General features: G+C 40.8%; 2 protein-coding genes across 11 annotated transcripts in view; both read right to left on the bottom strand.

The window, feature by feature from the left end:
• The window catches only part of LOC133570949 (haloacid dehalogenase-like hydrolase domain-containing 5), an 18,384-nt gene extending 4,514 nt beyond the window's left edge, over nt 1-13,870 (bottom strand). The window contains exons 1-7 of the mRNA XM_061923811.1: nt 13,630-13,870; nt 10,637-10,840; nt 10,269-10,381; nt 10,079-10,172; nt 7,607-7,640; nt 845-1,016; nt 106-294 (exon numbers count right to left, since the gene is read on the bottom strand). Of these exons, the coding sequence (XP_061779795.1) occupies nt 106-294; nt 845-1,016; nt 7,607-7,640; nt 10,079-10,172; nt 10,269-10,381; nt 10,637-10,840; nt 13,630-13,743 (920 nt within the window). The 5' untranslated portion in view covers nt 13,744-13,870. The remainder of the gene's footprint in view (nt 1-105; nt 295-844; nt 1,017-7,606; nt 7,641-10,078; nt 10,173-10,268; nt 10,382-10,636; nt 10,841-13,629) is intronic.
• A 391-nt stretch (nt 13,871-14,261) lies between these two features.
• cnbpa (CCHC-type zinc finger, nucleic acid binding protein a) overlaps nt 14,262-23,475 on the bottom strand; it is a 32,888-nt gene continuing 23,674 nt past the window's right edge. For 4 of the 10 annotated variants that reach the window (XM_061923894.1, XM_061923904.1, XM_061923877.1 and 1 more), the window contains exons 2-5: nt 20,129-20,249; nt 19,907-19,972; nt 19,638-19,836; nt 14,262-15,234 (exon numbers count right to left, since the gene is read on the bottom strand). In XM_061923894.1, the coding sequence (XP_061779878.1) occupies nt 15,117-15,234; nt 19,638-19,836; nt 19,907-19,972; nt 20,129-20,246 (501 nt within the window). In that variant the 5' untranslated portion in view covers nt 20,247-20,249 and the 3' untranslated portion in view covers nt 14,262-15,116. Of the gene's footprint in view, nt 15,235-19,637; nt 19,837-19,906; nt 19,973-20,122; nt 20,250-21,976; nt 22,103-23,475 lie in introns of those variants that run through there. The other 6 variants (XM_061923859.1, XM_061923850.1, XM_061923833.1 and 3 more) reach the window with 3 other exon arrangements.

Raw genomic sequence — 23,475 nt, forward strand, 5'->3', positions numbered from 1 at the left:
TAAATACACACATACATACACACATACGTACATACAGTACATATATATGTACATAAATACAAACATAAATACATAAATACACACGTACATCCATAAAGTACGTACCCTATAGCGTAGAGGGAGGTGACAGGAAGTTGCCACTGTTTCTGCACAGCCTGTCCTCGGATGAGGTACTCAGCAAAATGGTAAGTCAGCTCGCTTGGTTTTCCCATCAGAGCCTCGTATTTGAGTTCTTGGCCAGTAATCTTCTTGTAGATGTTCTCCAAGCACACCAGGAAGGTGCCGTGACCAAACCTGCCATGTGACCAAAGATCAATGTTCAGGACATCATGTTGTGGACTGACCTACCCGGGAGACTGAGCCTCTGCCATCCACATCAGGTCAATGTTGTGGACTGACATACCTGGGAGACTGAGCCTCTGCCATCCAAATTAGGTCCATGTTGTGGACTGACCTACCTGGGAGACTGAGCCTCTGCCATCCACATCAGGTCCATGTTGTGGACTGACCTACCTGGGAGGCTGAGCCTCTGCCCTCCACATCAGGTCCATGTTGTGGACTGACCTACCTGGGAGACTGAGCCTCTGCCATATCACATCAGGTCCATGTTGTGGACTGACCTACCTGGGAGACTGAGCCTCTGCCATCCAAATCAGGTCCATGTTGTGGACTGACTTACCTGGGAGACTGAGCCTCTGCCATCCACATCAGGTCCATGTTGTGGACTGACCTACCTGGGAGACTGAGCCTCTGCCATCCACATCAGGTCCATGTTGTGGACTGACCTACCTGGGAGGCTGAGCCTCTGCCATCCACATCAGGTCCATGTTGTGGACTGACCTACCTGGGAGACTGAGCCTCTGCCATCCACATCAGGTCCATGTTGCAGGCTAGCAAGGGAAGGTGGGACCTCGAACTTTGATGACCGCTGCTCAGATTGCCGTCGGTCAGCAGAACATCGATGATGAGCTGCAGGTTGGTCTCCCATCGGATGGGCTCCCCGAACAGAACCACCGCTGGGAGGGAAACAAATGGAAACATACGTGTAGACCTGTAAAGATGATGAGTCAGCAGACTTGGAGAAGTTCATTCATCTACATGTTTTATTTTGTAGGAAATAAACGCAGAGAACACACACGACACAAACCCAGAATCCTTTCTGGCTTTAAGAAATCCAGAAAGTCATGTGTTGTAGTTGCAGAATGAAAACATGAAGGTTGACATGAATCATACACCAACATGTCAGTTGAAGCAAAGGAGAGGATGATTCAAGTTGTTCAAGAAGGTGAAATGTTGCCAAAGATGTTCATTGTTGAGTCAGCTAAGCTAAATGATGAGGCCGAGTCGGCATATGGGACGGTACTTGGACGGATCTGCTTTAGAGTCCCTTTTGTGAATTGGGATGACTCTTGCAGTTTTCCATTGGTCGGGAAACACGCCACGAGAGAAGAGGAGTTGAAGGAGACGGCGAAGGGGACTGGCCAGTTCTGCTGTGCACTTTTTGAGAGCCCTCAAAGGGATTTCAACCAGCCCTGAGGCCCCACCTGGGATCTTGGTTGTGTAGGATGTTCCTCGCCTCTTTGGATTTGAAGTGGACATGGCCAAAGTGAGAGGGTGGTGGTGGGCTCTGGAGCCGAGGTTGTGCCGATGCCCCAGGCAATGTGCACTTGACCACAAAGGTTTGGCAGAAGATATTGGTCTTGTCTCTTGCTGAGATATGGAGGGATACCCTGATGTTACATGACATACCCTTGCGGTGGAGCCGTCGCTTTTTATTGGCTACTCTTCTGCCATGTTCGTCAAACCCAGCTTCATCCTCAGGCGTTCTGGTTATGATCTTGCTTGGTATAAATGCAGCCATGGCGTCTTGCAACAAGTTAGTGAGAGTGGTGCAGATTGTTTCAGGATATTCTTCCTTGAAGACACTGGACCAATTCATGGAAGTTGGGTACCCTCTCATTTCTCAGAACTGAGCTTTGTCATAACTCCAGACTCTGCGTTTGTATGGCTCATCTCTGAAGACTGGTAGTTTTAGCTATATATTTACAGGGTTATGGTCCCAGGAGCCAACATTTGCCAAAGTCTTTGTAGTTTCTGGGGTGTTTGATAGAACCCACATCTGCGGTTTTCTCCGAGGTTTCTCATTGTGCCCATTGGGTTGAGTTTTTTCTTGCCCTGTTGTGGGATCTGAGCCGAGGATGTCGTTGAGGCTTGTGCAGCCCTTTGAGACACTTGTAATTAAGGGCTAAATAAATAAACTTTGATTGATTGGTTGACTGATTGAATGAACTAGTCCATCACAGAGAAGGTGTTTCTGTTGAGGTAGTCTAAGACTTCATTGGAGGCACTTGGCGGGCGGTAAACAGCATTTATCAGCATCATCCTGGTCTTCAGAACAACAGTGAACCCCATAAGCTGAAAGTTTTCAGGGTCTTTAGATGGATTGTGGTAGATGGATACACCTTCTAGACAGTAGACTGATATACCGCCTCCGGCCGCCCCAGTGCCATCTCTGCGACAGCTGAGTGAGTAGCCAGGAATCTGCATCTCATCTGCCCCGTCTGGAATGGTGAAGTCCAGGAATGTCTCTACCAAGATGACATTCGATAGCTTCTTCTCTGAGCACAGGTTGGAGAGGTCCCCAATACTGGTGCCTAATCCTCGGATGTTCACTTCTAGGATTTCCAGGTTATTTTCGCTAGGTCGTAGACAGTGTTGGGTTAGTTACTGAAAACCAGTAACTAGTTACAGTTACTAGTTACTTTATTTCAAAAGTAAATCAGTTACTAACTCAGTTACTTACACCAAAAAGTAATGCGTTACTGTGAAAAGTAACTATTTAGTTACTTTTTTTTTTTCTTTTCTTTTTTTTTTAAGGCTCCCATTAATGCCCTTTTAGCCTTCATTTCAGTACTGTTATTGCACTGGAGAATAATACAATCTGTTGATCAACTTGACATGTATTTGCATCACTGAACTCAGAAAGCAATGTGGTCTACATACAACACACAAAGACCAAGATATGTTTCAAAGGGCCAATTTATTTCAGGCCAGAACAAATTGACAAAACTATTTTAAATAGCTGCAACATAATGGCACTTTAACTTCAACTTTAAGTAGATAGGATCTTTGATCCAAGACACAACTTAAATTTAACTAAAATGTTAGTTTTTTTGTGCTCGACAAAAGAAAAGTATTGAGAATGTCTCCATGTTAAGAAACTCGACTTCTGGCTCCGCCATGATGTCTTGTTAGTTGTTATGAGAGTAGCGTATGTGTGTGTGGCCCTTTAAAGGGGAACATTATCACAATTTCAGAAGGGTTAAAACCATTACAAATCAGTTCCCAGTGGCTTATTTTATTTTTCGAAGTTTTTTTCAAAATTTTACCCATCACACAATATCCCTAAAAAAAGCTTAAAAGTGCCTGATTTAAACCATCGTTATATACACCCGTCCATTTTCCTGTGATGTCACATAGTGATGCCAACACAAACAAACTTGGCGCATAGAACTGCAAGCTATAGCGACATAAGCTCGGATTCAGACTCGGATTTCAGCGGCTTAAGCGATTCAACAGATTACGCATGTATTGAAACGGATGGTTGCAGTGTGGAGGCAGGTAGCGAAAACGAAATTGAAGAAGAAACTGAAGCTATTGAGCCATATCAGTTTGAACAGTATGCAAGCGAAAACGACGAAAACGACACGACAGCCAGCGACACGGGAGAAAGCGAGGACGAATTCGGCGATCGCCTTCTAACCAACGATTGGTATGTGTTTGTTTGGCATTAAAGGAAACTAACAACTATGAACTAGGTTTACAGAATATGAAATACATTTGGCAACAACATGCACTTTGAGAGTGCAGACAGCCCAATTTTCATCAATTAATATATTCTGTAGACATACCCTCATGTCAGCAGGCCAGGGAAGCTAGGGTCGATATTCTTCTCTTGATCATCTTCGGTGGCATAAGGGACGGTGTGAGCCAAGACATCCAGGGGGTTTAGCGTACTCGTCTGCGGGAACAAACTGCCGCCATTGCTTGCCGTGCTACCGAGGTCCTTTGTCCCTGAACTGCTCACACACTCCGGCAGATTCAATGGGGGTCTGGCGGCAGATTTCTTTGACTTTATCGTTGGAAATGCATCTGCTTTGAGTGTCGCAGGATATCCACACATTCTTGCCATCTCTGTCGTAGCATAGCTTTCGTCGGTAAAGTGTGCGGAACAAACGTCCAATTTCTTGCCACTTTCGCATCTTTGGGCCACTGGTGCAACTTGAATCCGTCCCTGTTCGTGTTGTTACACCCTCCGACAACACACCGACGAGGCATGATGTCTCCAAGGTACGGAAAACAGTCAAAAAAACGGAAAATAACAGAGCTGATTTGACTCGGTGTTTGAGAAAATGGCGGATTGCTTCCCGATGTGACGTCACGTTGTGACGTCATCGCTCCGAGAGCGAATAATAGAAAGGCGTTTAATTCGCCAAAATTCACCCATTTAGAGTTCGGAAATCGGTTAAAAAAATATATGGTCTTTTTTCTGCAACATCAAGGTATATATTGACGCTTACATAGGTCTGGTGATAATGTTCCCCTTTAAGATATGACAGTGTGTGAGGTGAGCGGCGACAGTGAGTGAGTGCAGGTGCTCTAGCTTGGTGGGTGGCTGCGTCCAATAAAGTCACAAAGTGGCAACAAACCGCCGGTCTCGTCATTCACCCTCAGCTGTAAAGATCCACTTCCGGGTAAAGTGAAAGTTGTTAGCCCCGAAGTACATAGGCCGTGGAGGAACGTCTCCCCTGCGCCCCTCAACTACGTCCCCACCCACACAAAGCACGCCTTTTCTTTTCCTTGTGACACAGAAGGACGACACCGCAGCGCTCCAATAAAACACACTTAGATCTTCTGTTTCTAACCGATACTACATAAAAAATAACGTAAAATAACGCAGTAACGCATCATGTAGTAACGGTAACCGAGTTACTGAATATAAAAAAGAACGCGTTAGATTACTAGTTACCGCCGAAACTAACGGCGCTACAGTAACGCGTTAGTCCTAACACTGGCCGTATATATATATGTACCGTATTTTCCGCACTATTAGCCGCACCTAAAAACCACAAATTTACTCAAAAGCTGACAGTGCGGCTTTTAACCCGGTGCGCTTTATATATGGACTAATATTACGATTCATTTTCATAAAGTTTCGATCTCGCAACTTCGGTAAACAGCCGCCATCTTTTTTCCCGGTAGAACAGGAAGCGCTTCTTCTTCTACGCAAGCAACCGCCAAGGTAAGCACCCGCCCCCATAGAACAGGAAGCGCTTCTTCTTCTACTGTAAGCAACCACCCGCCCGCGTAGAAGAAGAAAAAGCGCGCGGATATCACCGTACGTTTCATTTCCTTTGTGTGTTTACATCTGTAAAGACCACAAAATGGCTCCTACTAAGCGTCAGGGATCCGGTTCATGAAAAGACGCAATCTCTCCATCCGCACACGGATTACTATTTCACAGCAACTGATATTCCTGTGAAACGCACTGTGGATACAACGGGAGCACGTACGGTGAATATTCGTACCACAGGGAATGAGAAGTCATCCTTCACTGTGGTTCTAGCTTGCCATGCTAATGGCCAGAAACTTCCACCCATGGTGATATTCAAAAGGAAGACCTTGCCAAAAGAGACCTTTCCAGCCGGCGTCATCATAAAAAGCTAACTCGAAGGGATGGATGAAGAAAAGATGAGCGAGTGGTTAAGGTAAGTTTAAGTTTACGCGAAGAGGCCGGGTGGCTTTTTTCACGCAGCTCTGTCCATGTTGATATACGTATGTTTGTGATTGCACATTTGCGTACATTTTGGGAGTGAACAGAGTTGTTAGAACGCTGGTTTTTAATATATTATTAAAGTTTGACTGACCTATCTGACTGTTTTTTTGACATTCCTTTAGCGCAGTTAGATGCGGCTTACAACACCGGGCGGCTTATAGGTGGACAAAGTTTTGAAATATGCCGTTCATTGAAGGCGCGGCTTTTAACCCAGGGCGCCTTATGGTGCGGAAAATACGGTATATATATATACCGTATTTTCCGCACTATAAGGCGCACCTAAAAACCACAAATTTTCTCAAAAGCTAACAGTGCGCCTTATAACCCGGTGCGCTTTATTACGATTAATTTTCATAAAGTTTCGATCTCGCAACTTCGGTAAACAGCCGCCATCTTTTTTCCCGGTAGAACAGGAAGCGCTTCTTCTTCTACGCAAGCAACCGCCAAGGAAAGCACCCGCCCCCATAGAACAGGAAGCGCTTCACCCGCCCCCGGAAGAAGAAGAAAAAACGCGCGGATATCACCGTACGTTTCATTTCCTGTTTACATCTGTAAAGACCACAAAATGGCTCCTACTAAACGATCCGGTTCATAAAAAGACGCAATCTCTCCATCCGCACACGGATTACTACCGTATTTCACAGCAACTGAACCGCACTGTGGAACGGGAGCACGTACGGTGAATATTCGCTCCACAGGGAATGAGAAGTCATCCTTCACTGTGGTTCTAGCTTGCCATGCTAACTTCCACTCATGGTGATATTCAAAAGGAAGACCTTGCCAAAAGAGACCTTTCCAGCCGGCGTCATCATAAAAGCTAACTCGAAGGGATGGATGGATGAAGAAAAGATGAGCGAGTGGTTAAGGGAAGTTTACGCGAAGAGGCCGGGTGGCTTTTTTCACACAGCTCCGAAGGCGAACACACCTTCACTAAGACGGGCAGACAGCCTCGGACGACATACGCCAACATTTGCCAGTGGATCGTAAATGCTTGGGCAGATATTTCGGTCACAACTGTGGTCCGAGCTTTCCGGAAGGCAGGATTCACAGAACAACAGCGACACTGACTCCCGATGACTTCTACGAGACGGAACCGGCCATTTTGGATACCACGCTTGCGCAACTTTTCAATTCGGACACCGAAGACGAAGAATTCGAAGGATTTACGAATGAAGAATAACTTCAGAAGGTGAGCGCTATGTTTATTTTGTGTGTTGTGACATTAACGTTCGAGCAACATTATGTTACTATTGCTCTACACCATTTTGAATTTTACTATGTTTGTGATTGCACATTTGCGTACATTTTGGGACAGAGTTGTTAGAACGCTGGTTTTCAATATATTATTAAAGTTTGACTGAACTATCTGACTGTTTTTTTGACATTCACTTTAGCGCAGCGTTTTTTTGACATTCACTTTAGCGCAGCGTAGGCGCGGCTTATAGTCCGGGGCGGCTTATTGGTGGACAAAATTATGAAATATGTAATTCATAGAAGGTGCGGCTAATAATCCGGTGCGCCTTATAGTGCGGAAAATACGGTATGTATAAACACTTTAATGTCACTTTTACATTCATGTACTAAAAATGTAACTTTAAACACTTTAATGTCACTTTAACATTCATGCACTAAAAACGTAATTGTAAACACTTTATTGTCACTTTTACATTCATGTACTAAAAATGTAATTTTAAACACTTTAATGTCACTTTTACGTTTGTGCACTTAAGTAAAAGTTTGATACGGACGTAAGAACAGAAGATTTCTCACCTTCAACCTTGGGAAGTTTTCCGACAGGACTGGCCTGCAATGGCAGCAAAGAAATATAATATTATACAAATAATAAAATAAATATATATATGATATTTATCGGTGTGTGCGACAGTAGGCATAACTCAGATGTATTAACTAGCAAATAAACGCAGATGCGGTCACATATTTCAAATATTATCACACAAAAAGTAGCTTGTTTGGAATTGTACTTTAGTAAATGCATTCAAAAAAAATTCATGAATATTCAAAATATGATTTAAATTAAAAAAATAGGCTGCAAAAGCGTTTCTTGAAAATAACATTGTCATAACTATCCTGTTGTTCATCTTTTCTTTTAAAATGACAAAAATGTACCTTTTGCGTTTCTTATTTTACATATACTGTATGAATTCATGTGGAAACTAATGCAAATACAGATAAGAGTAAATCTCGAAATTTAGTAAACAAACGAAGAACAAAAAACAGGTATCGTCATTCATATGTGCTGTCAAATAATGATCTTCATGTACCATAATAATGATATTCTTGTGTCATAATAATGATCTTCATGTGTCATAATAATGATCTTCATGTGTCATCATTCATGTGTGCTGTCAAATAGTGATATTCGTGTGTCATAATAATGATCTTCATGTGTCATCATTCATGTGTGCTGTCAAATAGTGATATTCGTGTGTCATAATAATGATCTTCATGTGTCATCATTCATATGTGCTGTCAAATAGTGATCTTGGTGTGTCATAATAATGATCTTCATGTGTCAAATAGTGATCGTCATGTGTCATAATAATGATCATGTGTCATCATTCATGTGTGCTGTCAAATAGTGATCTTCATGTGTCAAATAGTGATCGTCATGTGTCATAATAATGATCATGTGTCATCATTCATGTGTGCTGTCAAATAGTGATCTTCGTGTGTCAAATAGTGATTGTCATGTGTCATAATAATGATCATGTGTCATCATTCATGTGTGCTGTCAAATAGTGATCTTCATGTGTCATAATAATGATCTTCATGTGTCAAATAGTGATCTTCATGTGTCATAATAATGATCTTCATGTGTCATCATTCATATGTGCTGTCAAATAGTAATCTTGGTGTGTCATAATAATGATCTTCATGTGTCAAATAGTGATCGTCATGTGTCATAATAATGATCATGTGTCATCATTCATGTGTGCTGTCAAATAGTTATCTTCATGTGTCATAATAATGATCTTCATGTGTCAAATAGTGATCTTCATGTGTCATAATAATGATCTTCATGTGTCACAATAATGATCTTCATGTGTCATCATTCATACTGTATGTGCTGTCAAATAGTGATCTTCATTTGTCATAATAATGATCTTCATGTGTCATCATTCATGTGCGCTGTCAAATAGTGATCGTCATGTGTCATAATAATGATCTTCATGTGTCATAATAATGATCTTCTTGTATCATAATAATGATCTTCATGTGTCATAATAATGATCTTCATGTGTCATCATTCATATATGCTGTCAAATAGTGATCTTCATGTGTCATAATAATGATCTTCATGTGTCATAATAATGATCTTCTTGTATCATAATAATGATCTTCATGTGTCATAATAATGATCTTCATGTGTCATCATTCATATATGCTGTCAAATAGTGATCTTCATGTGTCATAATAATGATCTTCATGTGTCATCATTCATATGTGCTGTCAAATAGTGATCGTCATGTGTCACAATAATGATCTTCATGTGTCACAATAATGATCTTCATGTGTAATAATAATTATCTTCATGTGTCATCATTCATGTGTGCTGTCAAATAGTGATCTTTGTGCGTCATAATAATGATCTTCATGTGTCAAATAGTGATCTTCATGTGTCGTAATAATGACCTTCATGTGTCAAATAGTGATCTTCATGTGTCGTAATAATGATCTTCATGTGTCATAATAAAGATCTTCATGTGTCATAATAACGATCTTCACGTGTCATAATAATGATCTTCATGTGTCATCATTCATGCGCGCTGTCAAATAGTGATCTTGGTGTGTCATAATGATGATCTTCATGTGTCAAATAGTGATCTTCATGTGTCATAATAATGATCTTCATGTGTCATAATAATGATCTTCATGTGTCATAGTAATGATCTTCATGTGTCAAATAGTAATCTTCATGTGTCATCATTCATGCGCGCTGTCAAATAGTGATCGTCATGTGTCATAATAATGATCTTCATGTGTCAAATAATGATCTTCATGTGTCAAATAGTGATCTTCATGTGTCATAATAATGATCTTCATGTGTCATAATAATGATCTTCATGTGTCAAATAGTGATCTTCATGTGTCAAATAGTGATCTTCATGTGGCATAATAATGATCTTCATGTGTCATAATAATGATCTTCATGTGTCAAATAGTGATCTTCATGTGTCATAATAATGATCTTCGTGTGTGTTGTCAGTGACGTCCTCTCACCGGCAGTTTGGGTCTGCGGTTGTGGTCCACCATGTCCAGAAGTGGGAAGGACTCCCTCAGCATGTCCACACTGATGACGTTCTTGAAGCCCAGACTGCAGACCACATGGATCACAAACATCTGTCATCACTCAATCGTGTCGTCCAAAATGCACGTCTTCAAGTCAGTGACAATTAAAGAAAGAAATTACTTTTTAGCAATTTCCAGAACCGGTCCTTGTCCGGACACCAAGACACACTTGTCATGGAACTTCTTGAACATCCTCAGTGGACTGTGAGACATGATGACCTGGTCCTGGCTCACCTGCAACACACACGTGTCATCAAGTACTTACACACGTCATAAAGTACACCTAGTACCGGTACTCATGTGTTGAAGGAGTACACCTAGTACTCATGTGTTGAAGGAGTACACCTAGTACTCATGTGTTGAAGGAGTACACCTAGTACTCATGTGTTGAAGGAGTACACCTAGTACTCATGTGTTGAAGGAGAAGACCTAGTACTCATGTGTTGAAGGAGAACACCTAAGTACTCAAATAGTACACCTAGTACTCACTGGTACTCCCAGGATGTGTGACAACTGGTCTGCCTTCTTCTGTCTCAGACAGTTCCCAGCGTTGGTGACAAAGACCAAGGGCACCACAAAGTCTCCTCCAGGATGCACCAACTTCTGAAAGGCCTTCTTCGCAGCCGGGATAAGCATCCTTCCCCGCAGCAACACTCCGTCAATGTCCAGCAGCAAACCGAACTGTGGCTGTGGCTGGAACACAACGCACTTTGAGTGTAGGACGCTTCATGGTTATTATTATCAATAATATACAGTATTTAATTATATAAGTGTAAGACACTTTATGGTTATTATCAATGATATACAGTATTCAATAATATGAGCTTAAGACACTTTAAGGTTGTTATTATCAATGATATACAGTATTCAATGATATTAGTGTAAGACACGTTATGGTTGTTATTATCAATAATATACAGTATTCAATAATGAGTGTAAGACGCTTTATGGTTATTATCAATAATGTACTCATACCATTGAATACTGTATACTATTGATAATAACAACCTTAAAGCGTCTTACACTCATATCATTGAATACTGTATAATATTGATAATAACCATAAATTGTCTTACACTCATATCATTGAATACTGTCTATTATTGATAATATTAACCATAAAGTGTCTTACACTCAAAGTGTGTTGTGTTCCAGCTTTATGGTTGTTATCCATAATATACAGTATTCAATGATATGATATTCTATGTGGGTCTCACTTAGACCTACATTTCATATATTGACAACCCCCAGCAAAAATCAACAGGAAGTTTGCAATTCCCCCTTCAAAACAAAAGTTTTGTAAAAACCGGTCAACTTTTTTCAAAAATTATCTCCTCTGAGCGCGTTTGTCGTGTCGGATTCAAACTAGCACAGGAGAGAGATTGAACCCTTCTGATTGAAAGTTGACCAAAGAGTTTTAATTACTGCTCCAGTTTGGATTTTATGTGCCGTTAAAGTCGGTCCTGTCCATTGCTGCTTGCAGCTTTAATTGTTCTTGTTTTTGAACACTGACTTTTTGCAGTGTTGGAAACATACTTGCCAACCCTCCCGGATTTTCCGGGAGACTCCCGAAATTCAGCGCCTCTCCCGAAAACCTCCCGGGACAAATTTTCTCCCGAAATTCAGGCGAAGCTGGAGGCCACGCCCCCTCCAGCTCCATGCGGACCTGAGTGACATGTTGACAGCCTGTTCTCACGTCCGCTTTCTCACCATATAAACAGCTAATGATCGAGGGCGAGTTCTTGGTTTCTTATGTGGATTTATTGTTAGGCAGTTTCATTAACGTCCTCCCAGCGCGGTAGCAACACACAACAACAGCAGTCAAGTTTTCGTCCCCCGTAAAGCAGTTCGTCTGCCGTAAACAGCAATGTTGTGACACTTTTAAACAGGACAATACTGCCATCTACTGTACATGCATATGTGACCCACCCATAATGTGTCACATTTTTGTGTTGATTTATTAATTTTATTTTGTGGTTTGAATTCGTTTTTGGAGCTGTCATTACACATTTATCAGTATTCACATTGGTCAGTAGGGGGCAGTAGGGCGTTTCTTCCCAATTGAATGGTATCACCTGCAGACCGGTAGTGTCTTGTCATTCTGATGAGCGCGACCAGTCTGTGAACAATTGAAACGTCCTGTGTGCTTTTTCCTCCTGTATAACAGGTTAGTTTTGGTGAATCAACTCACTGAATAATATCCATGTGATCTTTATAAGTTTAAGTACACATTCTGATGGTGGAGCCTAACTCTAAAGTGTTTGTGAGTTGTAGTTTGTATTTGTGAATGAATCCAGTGCACAGCTGCAGTAATCAATACAAAAAGGCGACGTGAGTGCGCAATGTTTATATAGGAACTTCTGATCCTAATTCAGACTCCCAAATTAGAGCTCCCGTTTTCTTAATGATTTTATAATGTATATTTGTATAATGTGTGTGTTCTGAAATAGTGACAGAGAATAGAACTAGGATGGACAATTCAACCCTTAACTCAACAATGAGTAGATGAGTGTTATGTGTGTGTAAATGTGTAAATAAATGAACACTGAAATTCAAGTATTTCTTTTATTTATTTATATATATATATATATATATATATATATATATATATATATATATATATATATATATATATGTATACATCCATCCATTTTCTACCGCTTATTCCCTTTGGGGTCGCGGGGGGCGCTGGAGCCTATCTCAGCTACAATATGTATACATATATATATATATATATATATGTATATATATGTAATAAAAAAAAATATATATATATATATAGCTAGAATTCACTGAAAGTCAAGTATTTCTTATATATATATATATATATCTTAACCACGCCCCCCACCCCCCGAAATCGGAGGTCTCAAGGTTGGCAAGTATGGTTGGAAATAATGAAGCAATTTCTTGCTTAATGTATTTGTTCTGTGAAAATGTTGACAGAACAATGTAATGCCTACATTAGCATATGTTCTCCCCTTTAATATTTTCCGATTATGCAACAAGCATTTCTCTGCCGCGGTTATCATCCATCCATTTTTTACCGCTTATTCCCTTCGGGGTGGCGGGGGGCCCTGGAGCCTATCTCAGCCACAATCGGGCGGAAGGCAGTGTACACCCTGTACAAGTCGCCCCCTCATCGCAGGGCCAACACAGATAGACAGCCAACAGTCACACTCACATTCACACACTAGGGACAATTTAGTGGTTATCAAAAATGAACAAATATCTGCTTGTCATATTGACTAAATTAGAAAGCAAGTAATCTATTACTCTGCTCATAAAAAATACAATCATTCAAACAGTGCAAAGCTTTGTGTTCATTGAGTATAATTAATCACTGTTACAAACAGCGACGTGGCCCCCATTTAAAAATGAGTTTGACACCCCTGACAAACAAGCTGTGACACCTCCAAGTTACGAGCAACATTGAACGCAGCGGCAGGAAATTCAACTGCATTGTCAACAAATATGTATCATACCTTGCTATTAGTTCCGCAAAACCCGCAGCGAGAACCGACAACCGCAGCGTTCGTCCTGGCGTGCCATGTGCCCCCGGAGCAGAGGCCCCGGTACAGCGGGAAGAGCCCCCTCATTGCCCCCGACGCCTCGCGAACCTTTGCGGGGGACAACTGCGCTCGTACGAGCCGGTGAATCGTAGCTACCGGCTGCCTCCCTCCCGACGCTTGTTGGTTCTCGGAACGTCTCGTCTTCAAGCGACGCGGCCTGGTGACGTCAGAGAAGGCGGGTCTCGTGCCTGACGCAGTTTGGTGACGTCATAAGAGGCGGGGTCTCGTGCTGCGTCGGCAAAAGCCAAAGCTGCCATTTTAAGACTGGTTATGTCTCAAAAACAACTTATTACACGACGCCGCCACGAAGCGTACAAACCGTCTCCTTTTGTCACAATATAATACTCCCAAGTCGCACGATTATCTGCCACCGAAAGGTTAACTATCAAGCGGCTTCGTGTCGAGTTGCGCCGACAGGGTTCTCCATTTTGCCGCAGCATGAAACGTGAGTGTTGTTCACTCGCTCCATGGCGGCCTGAACACTTTTAGCCCACATGTTTATGCCCGCGTTATCCTGCAAAAGTGACAAAAGAATTCAGACAACGTTCTCCCCGTGCTCCTCCAGCTTTATTGATAGTTTAAAATTACATTTCTATTTTCTAGGACTTCAGTTGCACTTTCCTTCCGACTTAAAAACTGAGTACAAGCAAATGGTATTTATACAGTAGTCTAAGTGATATTGTACAAAAATAACATTTTGATTTCTGTGAAAACATCTCATTCCCAAATAACTCCAAATTCTGCGTTTCTTACAAGTAGTCATGGCGTTTTTTTTATTTTGCCAAGGTAAAACAAATCCTATGCCATTTTTTTTTCTCTAAAGGAAAATGTACCTTGGACAACCCAAGTGACTTTGAAATTGTAAACAAATTTCTATAAAACAATTTTCTTCAATTCCTCAAAGAAATGTATCCTAACTGGAACCTGTCGTTTGTTGGTGCCCGCTTTGTGTGCATGTAGGACTGAAATGCATTATGATAAGAAATGTTTCCATGCCGTTCTCCCTTGGCCAACTCATCCCACTAAAACCAAAATACCCAAGTTCGGTTTCCTTTCCTCCCTCCGTTCCTCTCCTGACAAGAGACTCACTTCCACAAGCTCAGAGGTCCTATAGATTCCCCACACGTTTAGTCCCGTTTATTCATCTCTGATCGCCAGTGGCTTGGAAAGGGGGGTTCTTTAACAAAGCATTATACATAACACCGCTACCAAACTAAAACATTTTTGTATTGAATGCAGAAAGATTTTTTTTCACCCCTTTCATTGTATTACATGTCGAAAGGCTCACTGGCCTGGGACTAGCCTCCGTTAGCCAACAGTTGGCCAGTGAAGAGGATTCAGAGAAAATAATACAACCAACCATCAATCTGAAAAAAAGGAGGGGCAACAGAGGGCACTGATTATGCGGTGGCTTCGATGGTGCACTCTTTCGCCAGGTGGCCCGCCTTTCCACAGTTGTAGCAGTTGGTCTCGCTGGTTTTGGTGCAATGCACGGCGACGTGACCGATCTCGCCACACCTGCGGGAGACAACGACGGCGTCAGAGCCCAGCAAGACCGCCACTCCAAAATCGGTTCACGTTCCAATCGCTCATTTTCATTCATCCCGATTCTAAATCGTTTCAAAAATAGATTTTCCCTAAAGAATCAACTTTAAAATAATTTTTTTTAGACTAGATATAGCTTTCCTGACCTTTAATCTGTTTTAAAGTTTCATTATAATTATAACAAATACGACAATCGTTTCGAATGAAGAACCTGAAAGTGGCATGTTTCTACACCAGGAAGTGTGTTCACATGCTAATAACTTGTGTAAGGGTCAAAATGTAGGCTTTGCAGGTTTTAACATAGAAAATTAGCAAAAGGACTACCGTATTTTTCGGACTGTAAATCGCAGTTTTTTTCATAGTTTGGCATAGTGCGACTTATGTGTGAAATTATTAACAATTACCGTAAAATATCAAATAATATTATTTAGCTCATTCACGTAAGAGACTAGACGTATAAGATTTCATGGGATTTAGCGATTAGGAGTGACAGATTGTTTGGTAAATGTATAGCACAGGATTCACCAACGCGGTGCCTGCTGGCCTGTTCTAAAAATAGCTCAAATAGCAGCACTTACCAGTGAGCTGCCTCTATTTATTAAATTTTATTTATTTACTAGCAAGCTGGTCTCGCTTTGCTCGACATTTTTAATTCTAAGAGAGACAACACTCAAATGGAATTTGAAAATCCAAGAAAATATTTTAAAAGACTTGGTCTTCACTAACTGACAAAGAAACAGATAACAGATTTGGTGTTCAGTTCAAAGTGTGACATGATTTATTTAAAAATTTGAGAGTTGACTTTTGTATTTTACACGAGTTATTATTTGTACAAACATGGTGCTAAGTAATTCATGATTTGTTAAAAAATGTTAGTGGCTAGCTAGTTAAAATGTAATATTGTGATTTCACAAGACTGTTTAAGTCATTTGAAAATGTTAAATTTGAACAATGTGCACTTAAGAGAAAATATAAAAAATTAAGTGTTGCATATTGATATTTATCTGTTTCTATATATATTTATTGTGAGAAATCATTAAGATGATCAGTGTTTCCACAAAGATAAATATAATTAATTATTAATAATAACAGAGTTAAAGGTAAATTGAGCAAATTGGCTATTTCTGGCAATTTATTTAAGTGTGTATCAAACTGTTGGCCCCTGCGATGAGGTGGCGACTTGTCCAGGGTGTACCCCGTCTTCCGCCCGATTGTAGCTGAGATAGGCTCCAGCGTCCCGCCCCCCGCGACCCCAAAGGGAATAAGCGGTAGAAAATGGATGGATGAAAACTGGTAGCCCTTTGCATTAATCAGTACTCAAGAAGTAGCTCTTGGTTTCAAAAAGGTTGGTGACCCCTGGTATAGCATGTTCTATATGTTATAGTTATTTGAATGACTCTTACCATAATATGTTACGTTAACGTACCAGGCACGGTCTCAGTTGGTTATTTATGCCTCAAATAACGTACACTTATTCAGCCTGTTGTTCACTATTCTTTATTTATTTTAAATATGCCTTTCAAATGTCTATTCTTGGTGTTGGGTTTTATCAAATACATTTCCCCAAAAAATGCGACTTATATTTTTTTCCCTTCTTTATTATACATTTTCGACCGGTGAGACTTATACTCCGAAAAATACGGTACAATAAAAAGTTAGCGTACTTCCAAGATGGCACGCAGTATCAAAATCCATGATTTTGTTTTCGTTTTATACAAATGAAATGTGCAAAAAAAAGCTAGCATAAAACGTTGGCATTCTAAATCGAAATTGATCGAATGAATCGCTAATTTCCATTCATCACGATTCTAAATAGTTGCAAAAATGTATTTATTTTCTCACAAGAATAAACTTTAGCAATACATTTTAGACCAGAAGGAGCTTTGCTGACCTGTAATCTGTTTTGAAAAGTTTCATTGTAATTATTATAACAAATAATACGACAATCGTTTCGAATGGAGAACCAATTGTCGCTTCCATGTTTCTACACCAGGAAGTGTGTTGACATGCTAATAACTTGTGTAAGGGTCAAAATGTAGGCTTTGCAGGTTTTAACATAGAAAATTAGCCAAAGGACTACTATAAAAAGTTAACGTACTTCCAAGATGGCACACAGTATCAAAATCCATTTTGTTTTATATGAATGAAATGTGCAAAAAAAGCCAGCAAAAAACGTTAGCATTCTAAATCGAGATGGATTGAATCGTTATGTGCATTCAAGTGAGCGCCCTTTGAGAAAAACTGACGTAAAAAAGAGGAAAATCGCCACGAGTGCTGCCACGCAAGCCCTGAAAGAAAATGTAGAATATCCAGGCGAGGGCTGCAACTAACAACTAATTTGATAGTCGATTATTACTTCGATTAATAATCGGATAAAAGAGACAAACTACATTTCTATCCTTTCCAGTATTTTATTGAAAAAAAACCAGCATACTGGCACCTTACTTATTTTGATTATTGTTTCTCAGCTGTTTGTAAATGTTGCAGTTTATAAATAAATGTTTATAAAAAAAAAAGTTGCCTCTGCGCATGCGCATAGCATAGATCCAAAGAATCGATGACTAAATTAATCGCCAACTATTTTTATAATCGATTAGTTGTTGCAGCCCTAATCCAGACTTGATTTGCTACAAGGGGGTGCATTTCTATCTTATATTGTACCTTTTGATTTTTTCTCAAATACCACCCTCTTTTGTCTGTCATTTTGTCTTATAGTTTTTCCAAGTGAATCATTTACCAACATTATCATCATTGAAAATGTCTAATTATGTAACATACGTGCAAAGAAGGCAGAAAGTTTGTAGCCATGCCCCCTCAGGTAATATATAGTACAGGCCAAAAGTTTGGACACACCTTCTCATTTAATGGGTTCCTTATTTTCATTGTAGATTGTCACTGAAGGCATCACAACTATGAATGAACACTTGTGGAGTTATGTACTTAACAAAAAAAGGTGAAATAACTGAAAACATGTTTTATATTCTAGTTTCTTCAAAATAGCCACCCTTTGCTCTGATTACTGCTTTGCACACTCTTGATGAGCTTCAAGCACACCTGTGAACTGAAAACCGTTTCAGGTGACTACCTCTTGAAGTTCGAGAGAATGCCAAGAGTGTGCGAAAAAGTAAACAAAGCAAAAAGAGTGGCTATTTTGAAGAAACTAGAATATAAAACATGTTTTCAGTTATTTCACCTTTTTTTGTTTAGTACATAACACCACATGTGTTCATTCATATTTCTGATGCCTTCAGTGACAATCTACAATGTAATAAAGAATAAAGAAAACGCATTGAATGAGGTGTATCCAAACTTTTGGCCTGTACTGTATGTTTTTAGTTTTTCCAAGTGATCATTTACAAACATTATCATCATTGAAAATGTCAAATTCTGTAACATGCGTTCAACGAGGGCAGAAAAAGTTTGTAGCCACGCCCATACTTGCCAACCTTGAGACCTCCGAATTCGGGAAATGGGGGGGGTGGGGAGGTTGAGGTGGGCGGGGTTAGGGGTTTGTGGTAGCGGGGGTGTATATTGTAGCGTCCCGGAAGAGTTAGTGCTGCAAGGGATTCTGGGTATTTGTTCTGTTGTGTTTATGTCGTGTTACGGTGCGGATGTTCTCCAGGAAATGTGTTTGTCATTCTTGTTTGGTGTGGGTTCACAGCGTGGCGGATATTTGTAACAGTGTTAAAGTTGTTTATACGGCCACCCTCAGTGTGACCTGTATGGCTGTTGAGCAAGTATGTCTTGCAGTGACTTGTGTGTGTGTGTGTGTGTAAAAACTGCATGTAACTGGGTCTGCACGCTGTTTGAATGGAGGAAAAGCGAACGTGACGACAGGTTGTAGAGAACGCTAAAGACAGTGTCTTTAAGGCACGCCCTCAATATTGTTGTCCGGGTGGAAATCAGGAGAAATTCGGGAGAATTGATGCCCCGGGAGGTTTTCGGGGAGGGGGGCACTGAAATTCGTGAGTCTCCCGGGAAAATCGGGAGGGTTGGAAAGTATGGCCACGGCCCCTCAGATAATATACATTTGGTGTTGTGACCTCTGTTTACAATCAGTCGTGTCAAAAATGTACCTTCTCGCTGGCTACTAATAAACTGGTTGTAATCATCCAAATATGACAAGCAGCAAGTTGTGGCACGGAGTACAAACAAAGGCGAAAACAAGTAAGCTAGCTAAATGATGCCAACTTGTGAGCTTGTTTTGACGTTCCTGCGGCTGAGGCAAGCGTACAACAAATTTTGTTTCGATGCCATTTTTTGACATTTCATTGAAAAAAAAACAAGTGATTTTTTGACACAAAAATGAGTGTTAAAAAACCCCCCGACTGATTTCTGCATTTACGTGGACATTTCACAGGGCAGCAGACACTTACCTGTAACATTTCACCTTGTCACAAAGCTTCTGGATGTGGCCGAATCCGCCACAGGAGTAGCATTTCTGCTCGTTGGCGTGCTCGCACTCGCGGGCCATGTGACCGGCCTTGCCGCAGTTGTAGCACAGCTGCTCCCGCTCCCGCTTGGGCTCCTTGCAGTCGCGGGAAATGTGACCGCTCCTGTGGCAGTTGTAGCACGCTGGGGGACACAAAAGAGGTGAAGACACCTTCCCGGCAGGAGCCGGCGTGTGTTTGTGCCAAATGCTCACCATCCTCAGTTTGGTCACAATCCCTCGCCATGTGGCCTGGGTCTCCGCACCGATAGCAGAACATCTCTATCAACACATACAGCCGGGGTAAGACGATAATACTAACCTGCAAGATCCACCAGCAGTTCTTTACGTTAACACATTAGCAAAACACCAGGTATCGCAATAATAGCAGACAAATCGGATGGTGGGTGTGGCCTAAATAGTATGTAGTACCCTTGCCTCGTCCCCTGCCTCGGCCACGTCCCCCCCGTGAGCTGTTAGCACTGGGGCAATCTTTAATCCAGTGCCCAGAGCGGCCACATCCAAAGCACTCGTTGCTGCTGCTGCTCATCTCCATTACCTGGACAGACAAACATAGCGTGTCCATGCTATCACGGGGTTCACTTGCACAAGGGTCATGTCAGTCAAGTGCAGCAACGAGGTCCCCCTTTGGTTATTCTGATTGGCCAGCTTTCAATCTAACACAGCTGTGGTACGCCCATGGCCGAGCAAAATGCGAGGATTATGTTTTCGTAAGAACTTACATATTTACAAGAATGTCATGCCTTATTTGACAACCTTTCCCTTACGTTTCCAAACAACTGCGCAACTGATCAAGTCATCAAAAGTACAGGATGGCTAATGTACCAACGCATCGCAAATACTTATGTCGTGCAAAATGTATTCTATTTGATGACAGGATGATTTCACAGTCAATGCGTTGACTTACTCTTTTGTACAATATCAAACCTGAAATCTGAAAATGTATGTTTTTTTTGTTAGCTGTAAACTACAGTAAGAAAAAAAACATTCTTGAAACATTTGATTGTGTCTAAAGAACCTAAAAGCAGTGGTTCTTTACTGTTTGGGCCGCAAAAAACTTTCTCATCTCAGTTGTAATACACATTTCCACCACTTGTGGCGGTAATGACAATATCAAACAGACAGAAGTCTGCAATTTAAGAGCAGTTTTTTAAGTGCAAAATGTATGACTAAACTGATGAAGTTGTACTTTCATTTGCACTTTATTCTATTGACAGTTTAGTTGAGAAACATTATTAAAATTCCGTCAGTTACTTATTAGTCCTCGGTAGTAGATTTACTTCCTATGTGCCCGGATTAATTATCTATGGCCCCCGGGATGATATTAGATTAGTATTAAAACCGGCCCGCAGGCCACAGCCGCCTGCTGCTGTTTTGTACGCACTCCATCAGTGTTGGCGCTAGGAATTTTCAAAATGGGGTCCCAGGGACCTTATCAGGTCATAAAAATGGGGTCCCACTTTTTTTGTAACCGTAAATGTATGCATTATCCTGTTACATTTCACATTCTATATTGTGTTTTGGAAAAAGGTTGTCATAAACGTTAATTCATTACAAAAAATTATACAAAAGAAAACACATTTGTATGCATATGTAAATGTATTCAGTTATTAACATTCATTCACTTTCTTCTTTTCTTCATGGGTCTAAACTTTACAGCTGACGGTATTTTTTTTTCTATATTTTTATAATAATATTTTCAGAATGTGTTTGTTCTATTTTTGGCCAAAATAAGACAAAGAAAACCATCTGAAGTTCTTTTTTTGTTTTAATGCCATGATTTTAATAGTCCAGGCCGTGTGTGCACATATCGTCTTCCATGCGGCCCCTGAGCCAAAATGAGTTTGACATTCCTGGTTTAGTTACTACTTACATTTCCAATTGGCCTGACCTAGGCCTAAGGTTGATGTTAAATCATCTTTGTGAAGAACACATGCTTTCAAATCATTTGACAAGGTTGTAAACTAAGTAGGTTAGATATCATTATTGAATAGGATTCAAATCAAAAGTAAGATAACTAATTCAGCGTTAGTATTAGTGGGTTCCCAGGACCCTGTGTAGTGGAAAAGTTGGGGCCCTTGGTGGGAAAAGTTAAGAATCTCTGATCCAAAGGGAACAACTGAAATGAGCTTTGGGATATATCAATCAGGGAGCACATCTACAACTTGGGCAAGGACTTTCTAGTCGACTATGACATCCAGTGAAGTTGATTTTAGGAGGGGGGGGGGGGCTTTGTTGGCATCTACAACTACTACACTAACTTACATCATGTTCCCAATGGAATCATGCGGTGACCGCCAATGGCCAAACTTCACTTTGCTGCTGAAGACATCAAGTGGTGAAGAACGCAAGTTAGTCAGTCGGTACGTGACAATCGGACGCTGACCTACGTGTGTCCATTGCAGCAGTGGCTCGTGCAGAGGTTAATGACATTTCTCGGAAGTGCCTCAACTTGGAAATTCCCGGTCTGATTTCTCGTCGTGCCATTAATCACCATGCAAACTGTTACATCTCGAGATCATACAAAATTATACCCAAGGGTACGCCTGCAACGCTTTACTTAAAGTTTAAGATAATTATATACGGATCTGTCCTCATAATCCTGAAATATGAAGTCAATCTCAGCACTGGAATGTGTTTTTTTGCGCTAGCTAAAACTGTCTAGGCCGCCACGAAACCCACAAATTGTTTAAAGATTTATCCAGAAAACTCCACTACGGTCAGATAGTATATTCAATTATTCACTCTAAATCAGACCTGGTCAAAATACAACCCGTCGGACGTTCTACATAATTTTTTTAGACCTTTAACATCTGTTAACTGTCGCCGCCATTATGATGTGCAGTGCCGTTTTTAAATGACCGTAAGTCTTGAACTATAAAAAGTATTTCAGTGGTTGAAATCAGTGCCTTTTTGAGTGTTATACGAGTTGTTACGGTAATCTACGTCACATCAGCTCAGACGTGGAACAAAGCAGAGTGGGCGGGGTGTGTTTTAGGAGCAGCCAGCCCCAAACGCGTGTGTCAGGAACAGATGCGGAAGCAGATTTTTACAAGAAATTTCTGCATAAAAGTGATAATATATCATATTGTAGATGTTTATTACACTTTGCTTTCATATTTTGCCGTTTGTTATATTCTTGTCGTGTTTTGCTTGATTTTAAAAGATACACAAACTATCGAGGAGCTGGTCTGAGAAGTAAAAGATGTTCATATGTTGTTAATATTCACTGTTTTATTGTTCATAGTTAATATTGTAAATCCCACTCTATTGTAATGTACATGTTGGGTGTCCCATTCAGTAAAAAACTGTAAAGTTCCATTTTGTTTTTTTATACACATTGGCCCCCCAGACATTTTTCTCTCTCAATGTGGCCCCCGAATTAAAAATGTTGACTATTTCTAAGGTATGCTCTTGCCACTAATTAATAAATTAATCAGGTTTTTATTTTTTTCATTAAGTGATTTTCTTTTGGTTACTTAACTAATCCATGTGCTTGGCACTCAGTATCAAGGGTTGGAATTGGGGGTTAAATCACCAAAAATGATTCCCGGGCGCGGCCACCGCTGCTGCCCACTGCTCCCCTCACCTCCCAGGGGGTGATCAAGGGTGATGGGTCAAATGCAGAGAATAATTTCGCCACACCTAGTGTGTGTGTGACAATCATTGGTACTTTAACTTTAACTTTTTATTTCATTTAGGACACATGTGTCAAACTCAAGGCCCAGGGGCCAGATCTGGCCCGCAAACACTTGGGAATGAAA

Source organism: Nerophis lumbriciformis, linkage group LG01 (assembly GCF_033978685.3).
Source record: "Nerophis lumbriciformis linkage group LG01, RoL_Nlum_v2.1, whole genome shotgun sequence".
NCBI classification, from domain to species: domain Eukaryota; kingdom Metazoa; phylum Chordata; class Actinopteri; order Syngnathiformes; family Syngnathidae; genus Nerophis; species Nerophis lumbriciformis.